The sequence below is a fragment of the Rousettus aegyptiacus genome, unplaced genomic scaffold (assembly GCF_014176215.1).
Source record: "Rousettus aegyptiacus isolate mRouAeg1 unplaced genomic scaffold, mRouAeg1.p scaffold_m13_p_4, whole genome shotgun sequence".
Lineage (NCBI taxonomy): Eukaryota > Metazoa > Chordata > Mammalia > Chiroptera > Pteropodidae > Rousettus > Rousettus aegyptiacus.
Window position 1 is genome coordinate 19438073 of NW_023416307.1, and position 23171 is coordinate 19461243.

The 23171-nt window shown below is 41.2% G+C and overlaps 1 protein-coding gene across 2 annotated transcripts in view; it reads left to right on the forward strand.

The window, feature by feature from the left end:
- Positions 1–606: 606 nt before the first annotated feature.
- The window catches only part of ARHGEF26 (Rho guanine nucleotide exchange factor 26), a 115909-nt gene continuing 93344 nt past the window's right edge, over positions 607–23171 (forward strand). The window contains exons 1-4 of one of the 2 annotated variants that reach the window (XM_016138712.2): positions 607–715; positions 1130–2267; positions 3634–3673; positions 7306–7451. In XM_016138712.2, coding sequence (XP_015994198.2) covers positions 1182–2267; positions 3634–3673; positions 7306–7451 — 1272 coding nt within the window. In that variant the 5' untranslated portion in view covers positions 607–715; positions 1130–1181. The other variant, XM_016138713.2, reaches the window with a different exon arrangement.

Sequence of the window (23171 nt, forward strand, 5' to 3'; positions counted from 1 at the left end):
AAGATTCAAAGATTACTGAATAAAAACTCTCCCTCCCTCTGGTTTCCTAGCCACCTAGTTCTCCCCGGAGCTGCCTGTGTGACCTCTCCGGAAATACTCCAGGCACAAAAAAAGAACCTCTCGGTCTACATTGTATGATACTTTAAGCAGGGGCGCGAGGCTATCGGATTTGTGATTTAAGACCACCGGGACACTGAAAGGGGGCCGGCTCTCTGCGGTTAGTGCTACGCGCTTAAGCTCTCGCATTTCACAAACCCCACTTGGCCGCTCTGTCTCAGTTTCTCCACAGGAGATGACTGCCCCAGGCCCAGGGCTTGGTAAGTTGCATCTCCTTAGGGATCCCACGCTCGTTCCCACGCTATGCTCCCAGCAACCACCCCGCGCGCCCGCAACTCGCCAGCGGTACCCAGCCAGCACCTTCCAGCCTGGAACTCGGTATCTCGGCACCCAAGCCAGGTGTGCTTGCCTTTTCAAAAGAGACCGAGCCAGATCAAAGGCACGCCGGGGCGGGAAGGCAGTGGCTGGTGGCTGGCTCCTACAGAGGCGGGCCTGGGCGGGGACAAGACTGGGGGCGGGGTCAGGCTTGGGGGGCGGAACCGACTCCTTAGTCCGCTGCAGAGCTCTCCAGAGCTCCCGCTGCCGCGCTCTGGTCCGGCACCCCGCCACCCACCCGGCGGTGGGCACACTTGGTCCCCGGCTCTGCAAAGCCCCGAAGGTAAATCCGCCTAGGCCCGCGGCAGTTTGAGTGCTAGAGACCAACAACAGGGGCGGGCGGCTGGATGGCGGCGGAGGGGAGCGTGGCGCGGCGAGTTTCCCAAGAAAGCTAAACTTGTCCCAAGTTTCCTGTGCATCAGCTTGCACCCGGTGAATTGGCGACTGGCTTTTCCCGTGCGGGTGGTCTTTGGGCGCAGGAGAGACGAGAGGTAATTGGATTAATCCGCTTGGATGCAGCCCAGATTTCTGTCTCGGATTGCGCAGCGCTCTGGGCACAGTTTTTGCCCTAGAGAGGGCGGGTAAATGACACGCAGTTGTGTCCCGCGCAGCCTCTGGGTGCCCCTGGGTCGGAGCGCGAGTTGTCTGGCGTGCCCGGTTGTCTGGAGTCAAGTTCCATGATTTCTTTCCTCTTTAGGCGAGACTAGCTGGGTGCTGTCCCTCGCGGGGCTGACACTCGAGACCCTGCTATGGACGGCGAGAGCGAAGTGGATTTTTCTAGCAACAGTTTAACCCCTTTGTGGCGGAGGCGGTCAACCCCTCAGCCCCAGCTACTGGGCCGGAGCAAGCCGAGACCCCAGTCTTACCAGAGCCCCAGCGGGTTGCTCATCACAGATTTCCCTGTGGAGGACCGAGGGACGCTCCCCGCCGCGCAGACTCACGCCCAGGTGCCCACCGCCTCGGACAGCAGGACGGTCCAGAGGAGTCCCCTACTTTTGTGTGCCCGTCGGAGGGTCGTGGCCAATGGGAGTACGGTCTCCCCGGAGTACAAGGCTGTCTCGCCTCGGCTCCGACAGCCCCAGTCATCCCAGGCCCCTAAAGCGCCGTCGGGCAGCTCCCCAAAATCCCCAGCGAATGGAACGGTGACCTCGCCTGCTCAGCAGCCACAGGCTCTGCGCCCCCAGCGGACTTCTAATGCATCCGCCCCCTGCAGCCCCGAGCAGGGCCGGACTGGATTGACAGCCAGCCCCCTGCCTTCACCCGCTGCAAATGGGTTTACCCCTAGTACGGATTCCCTAGGCTCCCGTTTGCAATCTGGCCAGACAGCTAAGGTTCTTGAGCGGGAACCGTCGAGACTCTCTCCTGCGCCGCAGAAAAGATCTTTGGAACAAAAACTCCCCCTCCAAAGGTTGTCCTCACAGGAGAACGAGCTCCTGGAGAATCCTTCAGTGGTTTTGAGCACTAACAGCCCCGCTGCCCTCAAAGTGGGGAAGCAGCAGATTATTCCGAAGAGCCTGGCCTCGGAAATTAAAATAAGTAAGAATAGCAGTCAGAATGTGGAGCCGCACAAGAGACTCCTTAAGGTGCGCAGCATGGTGGAGGGCCTCGGAGCGCCCCTGGGCCCCGCAGAGGACGAAAGTGAGACTGAGAACGACGTGGACAGCCCGGGGTCTCTGCGGAGAGGCTTGCGGTCCACGTCCTATCGCAGGGCGGTGGTCAGTGGCGTTGATTTTGACAGTCCTACCACCTCGAAGAAGAAGAACAGAATGTCCCAGCCGGTTCTGAAAGCAGTGATGGAAGACAAGGAGAAGTTTTCCAGTCTGGGAAGGATAAAGGTAAGAGGGAGCAGGAATGTCGCATGTCACTGACTAAGCTAGATATTCACTAAGTCCAAAGTAAAGGTGTTGGGAGTAGGGAGGAGGGGCGCAGAGGAAACCAGAGTTATCGTTTTAATTCTGTTGTTTGATCAAACCTGTGCACATCTATCTCTTGGCCATTCTGTAGTTGGCAGGCCTAGCCCAAGCTAATGCAGCTTTGTGGGAGGATGTGAAACTCTTACCACTTCTAAGCTGAGGCAAAAATGTGGGGGACAAGTGAGAAAAAAAAAATAGCAATTTAAATATTGCATGCATGAGTCCTGAACAGTTTTAATACAGATAGCTGAAAAGGGGTGGAGAGCACATGTGGATTTGCACTCTTGGCTGTGTGGTCAAGCTGTCTGGTGCTTGTTTAGAGGTGTGAGTCAGTGGTTACTGATTCATCACAGCTGATACAGGAAAATACTAATTTCCTTTGAGCCTAGTGATTATTTTAATTATTTACATTAATGAATTATTTTTTGAGCAGTGATCACATACTAAATACCTCAGGTAAAATGTGAATTTTAAAATCGTGTGCCAGAATCACAAAAGACACAAAAAGCACAAATAGTTTGTCATCTTTGTTGTTACTTGTTTCTGTCAACAGGGCCTTTGGTTGTATTTTATTCCCATTTTGTGCCCATTTATTATCGAGTGCATTTAACAAGTTGGTAGCTCAAAATGTCAGGTTCCAGTGAACTGTGTGATATTTCTGCTCCCTGATAAAGGCCGAGGAGTTGTACTTGTTAAAATATTGCCAGATATGACATAAAGAAAAAGGGAAAACTGGAGAAGGATATTTTGGAGTGTGCATGTGCTGCCTTCTCCAGAAACAAGACGGATCTCAGCAGTAGAGCAGAAATTCATTTTGGCAGCCACATCTTTTCTTGATTAATCTGAGAACTGGAACCAGTCTGTGTAAATGTCACATATGTAATATACAAGCAAGCATGTTTTATTATAGATCCTATGGCCTTAGAGAAATTACATAACATTTTTCCCCCAACTCTGCAAGTATAGCAAAGTTCAATTTAACAGTGATGGTGAATCATGAGTGAAATAGGCTGAACTGCTTGGTCATTTGAGGATTCTTAAGCCTTTTTGACAGGGTGTGAGGGACATTATACATTTTATTTCACTGTTATAGTGAATTGTAGTAGTCATATGAGTGATACTCCAGGGATCATCTGCTGTATGCTTTGGGAAATCTAATGAATGCAACAACCAAAAATTATTATTTTTTTAAATATCTGTATTTTCTATTTGGCTCATTCATACATAGTTTGCTTTGCTTTTTTTCTTTTCTTTCTTTTTTTCTTTTTTTTCTTTTCTTGTTTCTTAGAAAAGAATGCTGAAAGGACAAGGACCATTTGATGGGGAAGGTAAGCTTTTGCTTTTCCAGACTTTTATTGCTGTTTCAATGTGGAATATCAATTATAAGTTGAAATCCAACTGCAGTTACAAAAACACTTAAGATGAGAAAAATGTTCAGCTTCCTCCAAAATTATACAGCTCAAAGCTCTGCACTAAGCTAAATTTTTATCTAGTAATACCAACAGTAATAAAATTAATGGCTTTCTTTGTAAACTGATAACTTTTCAGCCAAAATCCTGGGATTTTTTATTCTTCCCTACTCTGGGTTCATCGTTACCTCCTTCCAGCCCCTCAATGGAGAAAATAAGAGCAAGATGCAGTTCTTTAGTTAAAAATTCTGAAAGCTTGGCATTTAGATCTTAAGTCACTTTTCCTTAGGTCATATTTCCTTTGACTTAATACTCTTTTTTCCATTTTAGTATCTTTTCTGACTTCCGATTTCCTTCTTAAGTTTAATTTTGGGCGAAATATAACTCTCTTGGCCAACAGATACATATTCCTAAGAATTTGTAACCCATATATAGTATTTTTGTAAAGGGTCTCAAAAACAAAAGCAGCTTCAACCAGGTGTTTAATCCTTAATCAGATTAGCTGGCTTTATGTAAATAGATGGGTCAAGTGTCAGCCCACTGGAGGAGCATGAAAGGAGCAGCGGGCTCCAGCTGCAGCCCTTGCAGGACTGGTGGAACATGGTGGAGATGAGGGTAGTTCCTTTCTGTCACGCTTTGCAATGCTAAGGTTTTCCAACTTTAAAGAAGAATGAAAATGAGTATGGCTCTCTACGAGTAAATCTAATAGAAAACCACCCAGAGTTATAAATGATACAACCTTGGTGCTTATAAATCATTTTCCAATGTAATTCTTATGAAACTCATTCCTGTTGGAGCATTTAAACATGACTAGTTTTCTAAAAATTAGTCATTGCACCAATCTTAGAAAATGATTCTATATGGAGAAGAAACCCAGATGCAGTGCTGTAGCTGATTCGGATAAATTATCTCCCTGATTTTACAATCAGGAAACTGGAAACTCTGAGAAGTTTTGTACCTTGCCGACATCACACAGCCAGTCCTGGGACGGAGATCTGGTTTTTGGTCCAGTTCGCTTTGTCTTGCACCACTTTATGACCATGAAGTGATCAGAGCATCTACTTAATATCTGTTTAGAGATGTGTTTTGCATCTTCTGGAATTTGACATTGATTCTGGGATTTCCACTTCAAAGGGTTAAAAATTCTGAGCTTTTTTTAAGTCAGAGAACAGATCACCCCCAGAGCAGATAACTCTTCATTATAACTAGTTTTATGTTGCTTCCTTTTATAAGGAGCTGTATCTGTGTAGCCTCTTGTCTCTTTTCAAATATGATGACCTCGAAATTCTTTTTCACATATATGTACATGAGAAATACAGGATTCTTATGGTTAATGACTAATAAGAATATACCTTAGGAAGCTGTACAATAAAGTGTTGAGAACCTGTGAAGTTGGAGCCAGGGACCTGGGCTCCTATCCTACTGATCTACTTATCATTTGAGTGATATTGAGCAAGCATTTTAACCTCGCTGAGCCTCGATTTCATCATATGTAAAATGAGGCTAATAATACTACCACCAGCGTTGTTGTGGTAATGAATGAGGAATTACTTCAACAATGTATGCATATATTTTGTGCCTATTACTGAGTACTTTAAAGGGCACTAGAAGTTGGGGAAACTCAGTCTTTACCCTCACAATCTGTTTTACGTATGCAGAACAGTCAGAGAACAGTAAAATCTTGCAGAGACCCCGTATTCCCCTATCTCACTGCCTATAGAACATGCAAAAATAGTTGATGAGAGGAGAGGCAGATGTTTGCTTGCTTCAATAGATGGGAAAGGCATTTCAAACTCATTGTGTCCCAAACCGAACTCCTAACCTTTCCCACTTAAAGTTCAGTCTCTTCTGGTGTTCCCCTCTCCCATTTTCCAGTTGTGGGTCTTGCAGATCTAGGAAACACCCTTACCATCTCCCTTTCTGAGTCCATTTCCAGTCCACTACCAATCCTTTCTAAGTCCCATATCCCAAGCTCTGTTATCTTCCATTGGCCACTTCAATAGCATCCTCAGTCTCCTAAGTAGTCAATGTTTTGCCCCTACAGTCTAATGAAATCTTTTCTTTTAGTGGATTCCCACTGTAATCAGGATAAAAGACTATCTTTACAGTGTGAAAGAAACTCAATCTTTTTGTACTCAGGATAAAATTCAGTTCTTTAACATTGCCCAAAAAACAGTGCTTGATTTGGATTGTCTGGCTCGTCTCCCCAAACTCATTTTGGGCTCATTGTCTTCTGGACACCTACTCTCAGGCACATTGAGATGCCTTTTTACTTCTGAGGGACTATATTCTCACTAGCCTCAGGGCTTCTGCATATGCTTTTTCCTTTAGCTTTGTGCCTCCTCAGCTTTCAGATCTTAGATTTCCTCATTGACACCTGTCTGACCCTCAGATGAGATCACACCTTGCCACAGTCTGTTCTCAGAGCACCTGCATATAAATCTGTCAGTGCGTAGGTGTGTATTCGTGCAAGATCATTGTGTCCTCAACCCTACAAGGACTTGCCTTCTCACTTGGAACAAAAACGAAAGCCTTTTCAATGGCATTGAGGCAAGGTCCTACTTGAGCTGTCTTCTATTCATCCCTAGGCTCCACCTCCTAGACTATTTCCCCTTTCTCACCTTATTCCAGCCACACAGGTCTCCTTGCTGATTTTCATACATAGCCACCACAAGCAGAGTCCTGCCTCAGGGCCTTTGTACTTGCTCTTCCCTCCGATAGGATATTCTTTCCCCCTTTGTACAGGTGTTTCCTTATTCACCTCTTTTACATCTTTGCTTGGATGTCACCTCAGTGGGACCTTCTTAAACTACTTTATTTAAAATCTACATATGTTCCTCATAACATTTCCCTCGTTTTCCTGTGTAATTTTTATCCATGACACTTATCAGCATCTGGCATATAAATTACTTGTTTATTTATTGTCACACCTCATTCTACTATCAGCTCCATGAAATTTGAGAGTGTCTTTTTTGTTCATTGTTCTATCTCCAGTGCCTAGTAGTTGTTGGAATCTAGTAGGCATTTTCTGAATATCAGTTAAATGAATAAATGAATGAGTGACTTCGACTATTTTTTTTTTCATTAAATTTTTAATTCATGAGGCACAAGAAGCGTCTTTAATTTTCTATTTACTCCCAGGCCTTGGCACATTGTCGATATACAATAAATGTTTGTTAAACAGATAAATAAATAGTGATAGGCCTTGAAGGAAAGGTAGGGTATGGATTCAATTTAACCTAAGGAACGGTGGTTTAAAACAGATCTGACCGTCCTTCATGGGTGGTAGACAGAGACATGGAAATTTTACTTCAGTTGGCATTTCATGTATGGGCCCCTCCCCTTCCCCTATGGGTAATAATATGGGACAGAGCTGTGTGAGTGAGAAAATCACTTTTTGGTAGTTGAAATACTCTTCAGTGACAAAATCCATTTGCCTCTCTGTTGTTTATTAAACTGGAGAGCAAACATTGTATAAATATAGATGTTTGTTTAGAACAAAGAGCTTGATGGGGAGCCATTAGTGACATGTAGGATTTGTTTTCTTGCAGAAAATGCTGTCCTGTATCAAAACTACAAAGAAAAGGCCCTTGACATTGACTCTGATGAAGAGTCGGAGCCCAAAGAACAGAAGTCAGATGAAAAAATCGTGATTCACCATAAGCCGCTGAGATCCACGTGGAGCCAGCTCTCTGCGGTGAGTGTTTACCTTCTTTTCTATCTGCAGGGGTGGAAAAAACCAAGCTGTGGAAAGTATGCTGGGATGTGGCTTTAATTTTTTCTGCCAGTGATCTCGTAACCCCTAAGAAGTAAGACTCTTTGATTTTGAAATGTTTCTTGAAACTCTGCAGGTACCAGGGAGAACATGACCTTTGACACTTCTGATTAGGAAAATTAGGTTTCTATAACATAAAGTGCTTTGAGACTGATGTGCTATGGACTCTAGAAATTCTTTTTTACAGGATCTTTTCTTGTTTTCTTATGTAGTTTATATGTGGTAGTAACTTAATTTATCCTGAACTTGATCATAATTATGGCTATATATACATAGCGTGTATGCTTGTATATGTCTATGTGCAAAATGAGGAGCGTGTTACAATTCTTCCTTGGAAATTCCTTTGATATAGACACATATTTTCTTGAAGCTGATTAACGAATGGCATTCTGTTCCACCTTTCTCTGTGCATCTTTTGTGTGCGAGTATCTGACACTTATTTTTGTGTTGATGAGTAATTTCTTCTCTCTGCATCAAACATCTTTTGTTTTTAGCCATAATTTCTTTTCCTTCTGGCTTAACAAATGTTACAGTGTGCTGCTTCGTTTATTCGCTGAGTTTGGGCACAGCATTTGTGGGCATCTAACTCATTACCAGGTAGAAAGGAATTCTCATGGCTGGCTTGGGTGGTGGGAACATTGCATTAAGAAACAAGCCAGTACACCTCTGCACATCCTTAGGCAATATGGGAGCAGACAGTGTTCCCTCTTAAGCTGAAATGAGCATTGTTCAGAGTCAGGAATCTCATGTATTTAGGATCCCATCAGTATAAGAAAAAGACTTTGTATATATTGGAGCTTAGAAACAGGACCTTGGATATGGGTGTATGTTGATGATAGGGATGACTTCCGGTTCAGGCTCTTCCTCCCCTCTTCTACCCTGTATTGGAATTCAGAATTCTAGACACCATGCCCTTTCTCCTTGTCTCCCTCATACTCTCTAATTTTGGTCTAAGGAAGATCTATCCATTTCCAGTGCCTTTAAGGTTGCGCACCCTTAGTATTATGCCAAGGATTACAGTGCCTATAGGGACAGGACAGGTAGTGAGACCAAGTGCTGCTGGTCAGCGTGGGTTACGGGAGGTGCTGGGGGCTGTGGTGAACAGACCTTATCCAAATTGAATAGCTGCCACTTAGCTCAAACCAGCCCAGCGTTGCCAGATCTTCTTATATTTAGAAAAGAGAATACAGAAATCAAGATGTTTATGAGGATTATCTTAATTCAAGTTTTAAAAAAATGTGTGAGCCCGATAAAATATTATGGGCCAAGATTTAGCCCCTATTTTGACAGTTTGCAACTTCTGTGATATTTTTGTGACTTTTGCATGTGGTGAGGTGCTAACACCTATCCACAGAACGGGCATATTGGTAGCTGTGTACCCTAATCCAATGATCTCATGATATGTATATACTAAAGTAGATACTTGGAAAAACTCATGACAAGGCCCATAGAGGCCATGCTGGCTCTAAATGACTGTCATTGCATTGTTGGTATGGACCATTTGGTAGCGGATCCTCAAGAGGTAAGCTGTGGATTTTTTGAGTTCTCTCTCTTTGGCAGCAGCCATATTCGTTAGCACTGGCCTAAATCCTGCTGTTTTTCTTTGAACGCTAAACCGAGATGTGTCACTTACACTCTGGTCCAACTAAGCTTCAGTACTAAAAACGAAGCTGCCATATTTACACCTCCTGGAGTTTGGTTTTCATTTAGATTAACGATTCCACGTTAAAATAACACTACGCATCCTTTGGAACAACTTCAAATATGGGCATGCATTTTATCTGGCAAAAGATAAATGGACCGATGTGCCTTTTGTTAACAAGATTGATATCAAAAGGTTCCCTGGCGATAAAATATAAAACTACGAAGTGGGTTCTAACTTTAGTGTGTGTCATCTTGGGTTTGAGCAGTTCCCAGGAGGCTCGTGCATGTTTATCATGTTGCTCGGCAAGTACCTTTAATGGAAGCAGCGCGATTGAGCTTCACCACTTCTCAATGCTTAGGCACCAGCCTGCATTTTCTTTGTGCCTTTTGTGTGTCTTTTCACATTTAAAACATTTTACTTTAATTTTTTTTATTATAAAGTACTTCAAACACACACACACACAAATTAAAAAATATGTCTGTGTAGTAGAGTTCCAAGTACCTGCCACCCAGACTGCACAAATTAAGTTAACATTTAAACATCCTTCAGGCATCTCCTTTTTAGGCAGACCCAGTTATCCACCCTCCTCTTCAGGCCTTTTCCCCTTTCTGCCTCCCCAGGGGTAATCGCTCTCCTGAAATTCTGTCCTTTCCGTTCCACATGGGTTTTCTATTCACCAAAAAGATGCAAGGAACTCTGGCTTTTAGGAAAGTAGATATTTTAACAGAAAAAGCAGCCATTCCTTTTTTAGAAGTCTAGCAGTTTGTGTGTTCCCCTTGCAGCTGAGAACCTAAAGAGAGGAGGCTTCATGAATTATGGATAGTGTTAGGATGTTTTCCGTAAGGGATAGGCACCCCTATGTCTCTGACCTCCTGCTCTGGTCCCTCTATGTAAAGGGGCTGCAGTGTTTGGGGCGTGTCTTGCAAAACTCCTGCTTTTTATATATTTTTTGCATCATCTTTCCACTCTTAACATTTAATATGCCAAATTAATATATCTCATCTAATCATACATATTTTACTTTAACACTAAACTCTCCCAAATAAGGCCTTAACTCGAGGAAGAGTACAACAGGCGGTTTTCTGGCAGAGGGTGAAGTCTCAAGTTGGCATCTACCTTGACTTTCTACTTGGGAGGGTTGTGTGTGAATATTAGCTGCTGTTGGTTGTTTTATTTTCTAAAAACCTTTTATCTTTGTTGCAAACACATGCCTGCCTCTTGGGATGATGCAACTTTTCTTATCAATTGACCGTAAAAGCGTTCGGCATGCAAAAGGTTCTTTACAAGTGCAGCAATTGGCAGTCATTTATGGTTGTTCTATAACATCTTGAAGCCTTCCATCTGTAATGTCATTTCTCTTAGTGTGTTTGCTTATGATATGCCTCCTTTGGTTTCATTGGACAACCACACAGGTGACAGGTGGTTCCCCATTTACAGTTTTGGGGACAGGTTTTACTGTAGTGTTGTGGTCATCTAGGAATAAGGGAGAATTAGAACTGTTCAAAAGAGGGATTTAATAGGGCCTCAATAGAATAATGAAAGTTTAGGCTGCCACAGACTTCTCTAGTCAGATTAAAGTGAATTAATGGTGGATGTATTTAGTAGTGGTGGCTCTGCCAGCAGGTTCTTTGTATAGAGGTGAGATGTTCTCTTGTAGTGAAGAACACGACCTGAGCTCCTAATTTCATAAGATGCTGACAGGCTTACTCTTCATTCACTTGATTGTCAGAGTAGATTAATCTATCCTTAAATGGAAATACAAGATTTCTTTATTCCAGAGAGTATAACTTTGTGCTACTGTTTAGGCCTTGAAAAACACAAATATATGAAAAATAATTTGGATGATCATGATCCCCGGTTTAGGGTTGGTCATAAGTGGAAGGGATTTGAGGTTTTGAACTTGAAAAGTCTTTTCTTTTCTGACCTTTAGAGATCTTTGCCCAGAGACAAGAAATCTGTCACTCAGCGACTCACCTGACGGCAGTGTGAGTACTAAGCCAAGAGTTCTTAGATCTCTGAATTAAGCTTGTGGGTTTGAAGAAAAATATTGGTTGTATTATTAGTCTGACTGAGCTAGAACACTGAGTTAGCGTCAGGTGTGTAGCGGATGAGTCCTGGATGCAACGTGAGCTTCAGGTTTTCCTTTAATGGGATCCCAGAGTACTTAAGTATTACAGACAATAAAATGTCTTCATCACGAACTGCGCACGCACTAAAATAATGACTGTTGTGAACCAGTGTTTGTTTTGCTAAGTTCAGTGACAGCACCAGAGCCACTGACCCCATTTATTTGCCATGTGGTGTGTTTGTGTAATTTTCATCACCTTGACATGCTAGGTGCTTTTGAAAAGAGTGTTCAGGCTCCAGAGAGAAAAACAAGCATGCGGGCAAGCTTTCCACTGAATCCAACACCTAATATAGTCATCTCTACTGTACTCTGCATTCGTACTTGCTGACGTGTGGCTTTATCAGTAATATTAAAATCATTTTGAATATTTCCTCAGTTTTCTCAAAGATTTCAGACCCTTTAGTTAGGAACTGGTTTTTATATTTTCGTCATAGTGTGTCTTCAGCTGTGTTTAGGGTGGCGAACGGTGTGACGGGAGTTGCAGAATCAGGACTTCTGTCCTGAGCACAGGCTCAGCTCTTAGGCACACAGCGCTGGCCTCTGGATGACTTTCTGGAACTGCCAAATGAGAAAGGGCGATGTGAAAAATGGCCGTTTTATTATAAATATAATTTCATTCAGTTGAAAATATAATAGACATTGGAGTCTTAGCAGTTTGACTGATGAGACTTATTCTTTTAGAATTTACAGTGTTTATTGTGAAAGACATACTATTTTCTACCGAAAATCAGAGTTCAACACATGTAGTAAACCTGTGTGTCATTCTGTTTGCAGAAATGCTTGATGCATTTAGAGGTCATAGAAAATTTCATTCTTTTTTCTTAAATTTTCATACTTGTCTGAAATAATTTTTAGTTGTTCAGTGACTTGCTGCTTCAGATCATATCTTCAGACATATAATTTTCCATTTATGGTTTGACATCACAGTGACCTCATAAAGCTTTTTTTTGTTTGTTTCCTTAGATGGTGATTAAAGTCTCATTAAATGCCTCTCTTAAACAGTTCTAATTCTCCCATATTCATAGATGGCCACAACACTACAGTTAAACCTGTCCCCAATGCTGTAAATATTTATCTTCTGTGTTTGAAAAATACAGAAACATTCTTGTTTTTTTGTGTGTCTGGCTTCCTTTTAGAGTAAACAGGCAGGGCTTTAGACAGGTACTCATTGACGCTTTTAAGTTAAACAGTAGATCTCCTGGAATGCTTGTGTCATTATAAACAGAAATGGAGGTCGATGTGCCTAAACCTGAGACCCGAAGCAGAGAGCCTATTCTAACTACAAGGGCTGGAGCTGAAGGCCTGCTTAGCCTGGCCCAGTGACTGGGCTCTGTATGCTTTTACCACTTTAATACGATTAGATTACAGTGTTCTTTTAAAATCTTCGAAGGTTAATTTTAACTTATTTGAGCAACATATAACGTGTCCTCCATGTATAAAGGAATTTAAACATTTCAGATAAGACTAAAGTCTTTTTTGATACCATACCCACAATCCCAATCTCTTTCTCCTTCTCTATGGGTAATGCTCTTCTCAATTTGGTAACACCCTTCTCAAAATCCATGTGTATACATTTAAGGGGAAGAGAAAGATTATCTGTGTTTACTTAAATATGATGTACAGATTTTATAATGTGCTTTTCTTCTGAATGAAGTGTCTTACAAATCATTTCATGTCTATACATGATGATCTCTAGTGTTCTAATTGCTGTGTTATTCTATAGGATGGATACGTCTTTTGCCAACTTTCCTTCTGGGGTTTTACATGCTTTGAAAATCGAATAAAAGCTGTCATGGAGCTTCTGTTTAGAAAAAAAATGCACATATAAGTATATGTGTAAATATTTATTTATAATTTTTGTTTTTTCTTTTTCACTTGAGGGCATTTTGTTTCCTTGACTATCTCCAAATACTGTAGCTTACTGTAGCTGTTTGTGCATGTGCTGAGCACAGTTTCCTTGTTGTTCACGTCCCCTTCAGAACTTTTTTAGGAGCGTTGGAACTTGAACTACATAGCAACCTCTTCTGAAACATATAATAGGTTGAGAAAAAATCTGCTCTGGTTGGAGCTGAGTAATTAAAGGCAGTTGAGTGACAGATGTGCCAGTATTTGTTATTGATTCTCCTGGGGATGTGAAAGTGGGGGGGTGGGAAGGGGGCCGGTGAGGGGTGCCCAGAGAGGCAGAGAGCAGGAGGCAGGAACTCCAAGAAAGTGAGTGGAGATTAGCTAAGGGATAGTGAATTTTGGTTGACATACTTACAAAAGGGGATGTTTTAACTGGAAACCTAGACAAAGAGGGTCTTATTGTTTCACTGAGAGAAAATCAATGAGAGCGATTCCTTCACTCATATAGTGTGCGTGGAGGGCTTGCTCTGCACCGGGCCTCTTTCTAGAGACTGGAGATGGCGCAACAGCGGACTCCACCTTGCTTTCGTGTCCTTGCAGACACCCGGAATGGTGAGACAGACATCAAATAATCCCTTTAATAAATGTAGAATTACAGCTGTGTTAATGCCGAGAAGGACGTGTTTGTGCTGCTCGGAGATCCCTGGGGGTGGCCACCTGTCTGGGCAAAGTGCTGTCAGTTGAGGGAAGGTGGCAAAGGAGGTGACGAGAGCTGTCATCCGAGGGGTGCCCAGACAGGTGTGCGGGCAAAGATGTGGTGAGGGTTATGGGGGCGGGATGGAGGAGTCCCGGGCAGATTAAATGTCATGTATGTGGACGTGTCGGAGGTGACGGTGGGTAAGAGGAGTGAAAATAGTAGGTGCAGCTGGAGCCCCTTGACCCACTTTGTGGGCTCCTCCTCAGTCCTCTGATCTCTGTCTGAGTGCTGGAGGATCCCTCGGCTCCGTCCTTGGGCCTCCTCTCTTATCTGCACTCAGTTGGCCAGCTCATCCAATCCGAGGCTTTAAATACATCACATGCTTTGATGACTTAAGTTTCTATTCCTAGACGGTGCCTTTCCTTGAATTTCAGACAAGGATATTCAACTTCTTTTCTGATACCTAATCAGCATCTCGAAGTTAAACTTTCCTAAAGTTTAAATCTGATCACTCCCTTCTCTCTTGCCCAAACCTGCTTCTCCCAAAATATCCCCGCCCCCCCACTTTTTCTCTCAGCAAATAACAACTCCATTTTTCTAGTTGCAGGGATCAGAACTTTGGAGCTGTTCCTCACTCTTCTTTCTCCTATAACCTGCTTCCAGCTTGGTGCAAAGCCTGTTGCCCTTACTTTCTGAACAGAGCTACCCCGCTGCCACCTTCCTGTCCATGTCCAGCATAGAAGTGCATCACTCCCATTGCTTCCCAGCTCAGCTGCCTGCATCTGCCTGTGTCCTTCTTAGCCACTTCCCCATATGGCAGCTATGTAATTATATTGTTGACTTGTGAACCTGCTAAAATATACTGAGATTCTGTTTCTTAGTGCTGAACCCTCTCCAGTGATTTCTTTTCCATTTAGAGTAAAGGCCAAGCCTTACGGTGGTCAGTGAGTCTGTGTAATCCGGCTCCTGGTTACCTTTCTGGACTCATCTCCTGCTGCTCTGTCTTGCTCTTTGCTCAGCGACATTGATGTCCCTCAGATACAAGGTGTACTCTGCCCCAGGGCCTTTGCATTTGCTGTCTCCTCAGCTTACAATAGAGCTTTTTCCAGAACCATGTGGCTTTCTCTCTAACACTACCTTAACATGTCCTATCCTCTCTATGACACTTACCTCTCTAATTCATAGATTATGTGATTTACATTTTTTTTGTTAATTGTCCATCTACTCCCACTGGAATAAAAGCTGCATGAAAGCAGAGATTTTTGTCTGTTTTGTTTCCTGCTATATCGCTACCACATGAAATAGTGCCTGACTTACTGTGGGCTTGCAATAAGTATTTGATGACTTTACGAATGAACATATAAATGAATATATGCAGAAACCTAATCCCATGAGTGAAAATAACAGAACATTACTCAGCAGTGAAAACAGCCAGGAAATTTTCTATAGAAGAGTCAGTTGGAGGCAGTTTTAAGTATTTTATTTTAAAAGAAAAATTCTTGATGATTGTTCAGCTACATCCTGTACTTAATAAATGTCTTTGAAATATTGGGGAAGTTGGCATCTTCGTAGTTTAGTACTACATTAGCCTATGGTGGGTATTTACATACCATGAAATCAGATTAAATTATAGTCTGGTTCCCCACCTGGGGTTTCTTCTGGGGACGCGGATGGGTGCATTGAAGAACAATAGCAGTCTATAGGAAGACAGTTTAGTTAGGCAAAAGGAGAGAAGACTCAGTTACTCTGAGAATAACTGTGGGGAAAGGCTCTTCACTGCTGAGCTCTGAGTTGTGGAAGTCATCGATCAGATTCTTAATTTGCCCTCTTGACCCTAAGATGTCCCCTTATGGGATCTCGTCGTCCCTGAGTCCAATGGTGGGACTGTTTCTCAGGGGCACATTCATGCAGTGGTTTTGTCTCCATATGATTAGAAAAGTCGTCACCATCAAAATTACTATTAAACCTTTAAAGATGGAACTAGTGCTTCAAACTTTGTTTCTTAAATTTTGTCGATTTATCTAGAATACTTATAACCTATTGATTTTCTACATGTTTAGTCTGTACTCTAATGTCTTAAGATTATTATGGTATTTATTATGTGTAGATCTGGTATTTAAGGAGATAAGGACTATAGAGCCAATGAACAGCTTCTGCAGAAGGAAGTGTTGCCAGTGAAAGGGAATTAGAGATTATTTTTTTCTTTGACGTAAGAGGTAAATGTGGCCACATATTTACAAAGACCTCAATGTGTGCACTAGGGACTGTATAGATCGTTTCACTACTGTTTTATAGTCCTCATGATAATACCATGAGGGCAAGTACTATTTCTCTACATACTTGTATCGAGGCGGATGAAACACTGAGATGTTAAATATGGTTACTCTCCTATCATTTTCATAGGGGTCTTGCGATTACCTGGAGTGGAGCCTCTCAAGTTTCCCCAAATAATGGATACATGGGCCTAGGGCTCTGGAAGAGGAAGAACCATATTTTCCTCTGATACTTGGCCACTATTATGACTCAGTGATTGTCACCTGTTGGCTCTACTCATGAATTGGCTTATTTTCCCTATTAACTATGTCTGTCTTTTCTCCTGAGAACTCTTGCATCTCAGAGTTTCTGAGTTCTCATAACTTGGACGTGAGGTTACCGAGCATGGTCCTACCCCAACATGTTTTCCTTTCAGCTTCCATATATAACTACCCAGTTCAGTTTCTTGAGAGAGAATCGTATTAGATTATACTGGCTCAGGCACTTTTTCCCTACCTTATATGTCACTTTATTGTCATTTGGCCACGGGCCTGACCGGCTCTATTCCAATCAGCTTTGGCCCTCATGGTGCATCAGGGTACCTGTGGCCTCTTTGTGCTACCTCTTTCTCAGAAGCTTTGAGAACAGCTTTTTTTTTTTTTTTTTTTTTTTTTTTGCAGGGGTCTGTGGGAGTGTTAAATGACATAGCTAATATGTCTAGTGTAAATGTACACTTGGCAGAGTTGACACCGCAACCATGGTCTATATCAGTGGCTTGACATAATGCGATATACATTTTACCTTGTAACCTAATCTGTGCACATGTGCGATTGTGTGTGTGTGTATCTCAAAAGGTTTACAATGCAGAAGTTACCCCTAATACCATAGTACACTATGGTATGTTCTTTTCTGTTTTTTTTTTTTTTTCTGTTCTGTTACATTTAAATAAATGAAGATCAGAATTTTATGGACTTTATTTTGTCAGAATTTATAGTCTGAAAAATGATGGTATCTAACTCCAAAATTCATTTGTATTTCACTGTGTCATAGCAAACAAAACAAGCCTAAAACTCAGTACCTGCACTGCAGGAACTTAAGAGCTGGTTTAGAGGACAGTAGACATGAAATGTCTAAACGATGTTTTTAAAAGACAAAATGTCAAAACGAATAACACAGAAATCGCAGAGAACAGAAAAGGTCAGGGAAGTTCTCTAGAAAGAATGACCCAAGCTAGATGGGCTGGATGCGCAGAAAAGTAGGAAATAGAAGCAAAAGAAGTATAAACTATGAGCTGAATGAAGTTGGAGATATAGGTAAACGAAAGAACAATGCTAATTCGGTGCCCGTTTCTCAGATCTCTTCCCTACAGAAAGATGATTCATGGCCAGCGAAACCATGGCCTGCTTCGTAAAGCCCATGAAAACATTAGTTCACTTCATTACTCATTTTTTCTGGAACATGTTTTGCTCAGGTTAGATTTTTACTGAAAATCTAAGAAATTAACTTCAGTGTCACTGTTGTCATAAGTAACTTCCTGTTTTGGAGTCAATTCCTGTTTATCTGTCACTTTCCAGAAATAAATAGAAATAAAATAACAAGTAAGATCTGGGCACCACCTTGACAAGCAGGTGTTCTCTTCCGCAAGGGGAGCCCCTTAGACCTGCCCTGCCTTCGTCAACCCCTCTTGCCTCATGCCTTCCCCACGTGTCGGTGGTGTGGTTCCCAGTTATGTGGACTCCAGGCCCGGCCTCCTCCTCGCTCTCACACTCGCACACCTGCCTATCATCACTCATTTTCATCACTGCCTCATGAGCCGTTGCTCGGTTCGGGCTTGACTGAAATCTTGTTGTCTCCCTTCACCTTAGTTATTTTATTTCCTTTATCTGCCAGCGTTTACCTCTCGTTTCTCTAGCTCTCCTTGTGGGCAACGACAAGGAAATGCAGCTATTGTTGGCATCCGTAAACAATTTCTTTTCTCTGCCCTACTTCTTTTCTGAGAAAGGACTTTGAAACATGTTTTAGTTTTTATTAAAAATGGTGCTTTAATTACAAAGCTAAAGCATGTTTATTGTACAAAATTAAATAGGACCAATAGAAAAAGAGAAGAAAATAAAAATGAGTTAAATTCTGTCCCTTGCCCGCAGCCCCCACCACTGTTGACATTTTGGTTTATAACTTTTCAGACCATTTAAAAAAAATGTATACATAGTATTTTTCTTTTAAGCAAAAAAAAAAAAAAAAAAAAAAAAATCAATAAAATAATATTGTCATTACTCGTATTGTTTCCCTTAACAGTGTTATAAATATCTTTTTATGTCATTAAACCTGCTTTTTTTCTAACCCATTTATTTGTCTTTTAATAACTTTGTGAAGACTTTCCACATCATTAAACTTTCTTCAAAACAACCTTTTGAAAGTCTGTATTATATTTCATCAAATAGGTGGAAGTTTGGTTCTTTTAACCAATTCCTCATCATTAGTCCTAATTAGTTCCTAATTTTTCAATTTAAAAATTTGAAATTTAAAACTGATTACATTCTTTAAAACAATTCTTTTTGAATTACAGAAGCAACTCAAATGTTCTCCTTATTACAAAATTAAACATAGTAGTTCAAACTGAAATCTGCTTTGACTTTACCACCATCCCCAACCCCCTGCCCTGTTAACCACTGTTATTAGTCTGATCTCCTCGGTATTTTATTAAATAGTCCACTTTGTAAAATTGCTCATCTTTTATTAAATAATTTTATAAAATTGCCCTTTCCCCCTAAAATCAGGTTCCCTCTCATTCTTTCTACTTCTGTGTTATTAGCTTTTTCATATATTTTCTACTTCATTCTTTTCCCTCTAAATTCTTGATAGGTAAAGGAGAACTGCATCTCTTACTTATCAAAGGGACAGAGAATGAATAAGGTTGGGTCTGGGCTCACTAGCCCATAGGAGGAATGAAGGCTAATAAGAGCCACAAGTCAAAGACAGGAATTCGTTTAGTGGGAAAAATGTCAGGACCTGGCAACAAGTCAAATTGCCAGGCCACCCCACTGACAGCTTAGCTTTCACTGCAGCAGAAGCTAGAAATCCAGTGAGAAGATGTGGTTTCTGGAGGCATCCAAAGGGAGGATCTCCTTTTAGGGGAGGAGAAGCTGCAGATCACAACTCTAAGAAATTCAAGTGTGTTCAAGAAGGCAGTATGCTGAGGTGGTTAAGAACTCAGCCTTTGAGGGTGAGCAGGCAGGCCTGGGTTTGAATCCCAGCTTTGGCCCTTACTAAGACTAATGACCTAACTTTTTTATGATTCCATTTTTTTAAATTTGTAAAATAGGGATAGGACTACCTTCCTTGCAGGGTTGTTATAAAGTTTAGAAGTTATGAGGTTCTGGTGCCTGGCAAGCATTGCATACCAAGGTCGTTTGAGAAATAAATGAAGGCCCAACAAGAACTCTGAATGAGGAATTGTCTAGATCTGGGTAGCTAGCTAGCAAGTGACTGCTGGCTGCAGTGAAGTAATGCACCCATATCTCCTAAATCCTACAAAGTGCAACAGTTTATTCTTGTGCATTTAATTACCTGTTTGTGGTTTATACTCTCAGCTTCTTATCTGTATTAAAATAATTTGGTTTCATTCAGGGATCCTGACTCTGTAGAGGGTGATGCCAGGCCTTAGAGGTGCAAAAGCCTCAAGTCCTGGCCTGCCTTATCTTAAATTGCCATCATTTTAATAGACCTGAGGTTCCCTGGAGGTGGGGAGGGGAGAACTGAGAGTTCTTGCTGCTTCTTGAAATTCAAGAACTTTGGTGAGGATTATAGAATTAAGTTTGACAATAGTAGACCAGAGAAGAGATCCATCCTTTGAGCAAAGCATTAGGAGGTCCTTGGCAAATTACTTGATGTATTTTCAAATTAAGCATATGATTTTATTAAACGGGCTGTCTTCTACCTCTCATTTAACAGCAACAATAACAAAAAAGGTGTTCTATCTATTTATCCATGCCTCCTTAAAAATGTGACACTGTCCCCATGTTGACCTCATATATCTGATCTTTGGTTACACAGATCTCTGGCCCTTTGAGATGGTAAGGTGATATCTCAGAACCTTTCCCTGTGGATAAGGTGGGGCTGGAGAGAGCCTAGGGGCCTGGTTACGGAGGACAAGGATTTCTGGACCCAGGCAGATTTTTCAGTTTAGGAACTTCACAGGCTCTCAAAGAGCTGTTGTTCCCATGTTATTTACAGTGAAAGAAATCTAGCTCATTTGTAATTCAGGGGCTGTTTGGGTTGTGTTAAGTCTATAGAAAGGACCTGAGAGTGATTGTATCCTGTGGTATAATTTTACTTTACAATTCATTCCCTTCCCACATGAGCTTTTAAGAACAGAAGCCGGTGAATAGGGGATCACCAAGAGGCATGAATAACTAGCTGATTTTCAGCCAGTGGGTAAACTCTGGCAAAGTATAAAAGTCTTAGCTCACATGGGTATTCGATGTACATTAGTGCTTTATGGGGCCCCAGTGATCTTGGATCATAAATATCCGATCTAATTTTTAACTGGCTACATTTCCAAGCCTTGGTTATTCAGTCTTTTGGAGGCTCTTCCATTCGGGTTTCCCTAGCTGGTGGGGAAAAATAAAAGGAATGTACACCCATCTTATGTACAAACAATATCAAGTCTTGAAGGGCTAGAGAAGATATCCTTATTTATTCCATAGAAAATGATGATCTGGTCAGCCAAAAGAATGGTGTTATTACTTGTGGCTCTCTCCACAGATACAGGACCTGTAGGTAGACTTTATATAAATATAGCAATATTGGTGCTCTTTTGGCCTTTAGAGAACTTGGCTCATAACCTATTCCAGTCAGTGGAGTCAAAAGCCAATGGATATTGCACAAGTTTATGTATTTCCTGACATGAATCCCCGTAACCGTGGTGAGTGCAGGAATGGAATCTGCCTGAAGCCTCTGCCTTCCTAGAACCGTCATCTAAGAATATCAGCCTTGCCAGTTATTAAGAAAAAAACCAGCATGAGATTTAGATGGAGTATCTAATAGTTAACTTTTGGGTCTAGATTTTAGGGAATTTATCCTTTTATAAACTTTAAAAACTATATTTTGGGTCTAACTAGACAATAGCATATCCAGGCATGAAGTATCTTATATTGTTCTTTATTAGTTGTAGCCAGTTGTCAATTTCTTTCTCATTTGGACATGGAATATATATCAGTTACAAAAATCATGTGTAAAAATATAATTACAAATTTAAAACTATTATAATATTACTGAGTTCTTTGCATTCACTATCTTGACGAGCCACATATATATATTCATATTTTTTAACATATCAGAACTGTAGTCTTGGGCTTTAGTTCTGTTTTGTTTGAATTAATTTTTCCTCACTTAAAATGTTGAGGATACTGGCATACTCTCTCCTTATAGTCTAGAAACTGCCATGGCAAGATTTGAACAGTTCTGTGAATCGGTTAGATTATACAAAATCGAGAACCCCAAACTGAATCCAGTTCTCAGTGTTTTATTGAACTACTTTTACAATTCTACTTATTGATGACATAATTAAATAAAAATTTAAGCCAGGACAAGACAGTGAGGAATAAGAAAGATCTAGTGAGGTCAGAAGAGACCTTTCAAGGAGTGTGTTGCTGTGACTGTCTACATGTTCCCATTTGTACTCAGCTAGAGCTACCAATACGAAATATATACGTTAAAAATTTAAAAAAGTAGCCTATACGATTTTAATTTCATTTTAGATAGCACAGTAGGAATCGGTTTTAGAAACTGATTTTTTTTTTCTGCACATGGAAATAGAGGAGCATTTGAAAAAATGGGATAAACAATAATATTTTAGATTTTCTTAGCAAAAATGTGCAAATTGCAAAAAAAAAAGCACATAAAATTTAAAATTGTAAGTGTAAATATATGCTTTTCACACATATTTTTCTTTCATGAAAAAAAGTGTCTGGACTGTCTAGTGATTTTACTTAAGTTTACTGTTAAGTTCACTGTTTTTGATTAAAAAATTCCCAGAGGTATCTACTATTAAAAACTTGGCATGTATTCTTTTTTTTTCTTTGCTTCCTTTTCCTCCCTCCTTTCCTTCCTTGTTTATATTCTGCTTGATATTTGCTCCTGTTTTCATTCTCCTCTAATTTTCTCTTATCTGCTTTCTGCCAGTCTTTGTGGGACCCCCCCCTTTTTTTTTTAACATATCATTCTCTCTCTCTCTTTCTCTGGTTTTATTTCTTCAAACTCTTCAGTCTCTGAAATCCTGCCTGCTCTTGACCTTCTACTTGCAGGCACCTGCTCTCAGGTATTACTTAATTTAGAGTTACATGTGGAAGGAGGCCTCAGGTGGACAAAATGATTCCTCTTGGCCCTGGAGGAAGAACCTGTCCAGCCTGCCCTGTGCAGACCGTGGAAGGGCTGAGCCAGAAGGACAAGGCATGGAACAGTGGTCTGGCAGCAAGCCAGGAGGAACTGGTTTGTCATGAACCCCCAGAGCAAACGTTCAGGCTCCCGGAACATGCTGCACTTCAGTTTTCTTACCATCCAACAAAGCTTCTGGGAATCTTTTAATTTTTTAAAAAATGTTATTTATTTATTTTTTCCTGTCACAGTAGTTTTGTATGGGGAACTTGGTTTCTTATTCATGGCTATTTGGTTAAAGGAATATTTTATAATGTTTTTGTATTAGTATTAGCGAAAAATGTAATTCTATACGCATTAGTACTTTGCCTTTTTCATGTTTTCCCCCCTCAAAAGAGCAAATACTTTAGCTGGGGATTCTTTTTTAATTTGTGTTCTGATGACGTACTCTTAATCCCTTAGTAAACTAGCTGTCATATGTATAGGTCTGTAAGTCCACATATTTCATTCTCTTCCCCTTAAGATTTCCGGGTCTGAACTCATTAGTAGTTTTGAATAGAGATGCCAGTGGTGTGAAAATTCTTGCTGATGACCTCACCTGCAGAGACTGTGGGCATGGCGCCTGAATATCGATCTGCGAGGACTTTGTGTCAGGCAGGAAATCCTGTGAAATTCCTGCTCAGAGTTAACTAAATGGGA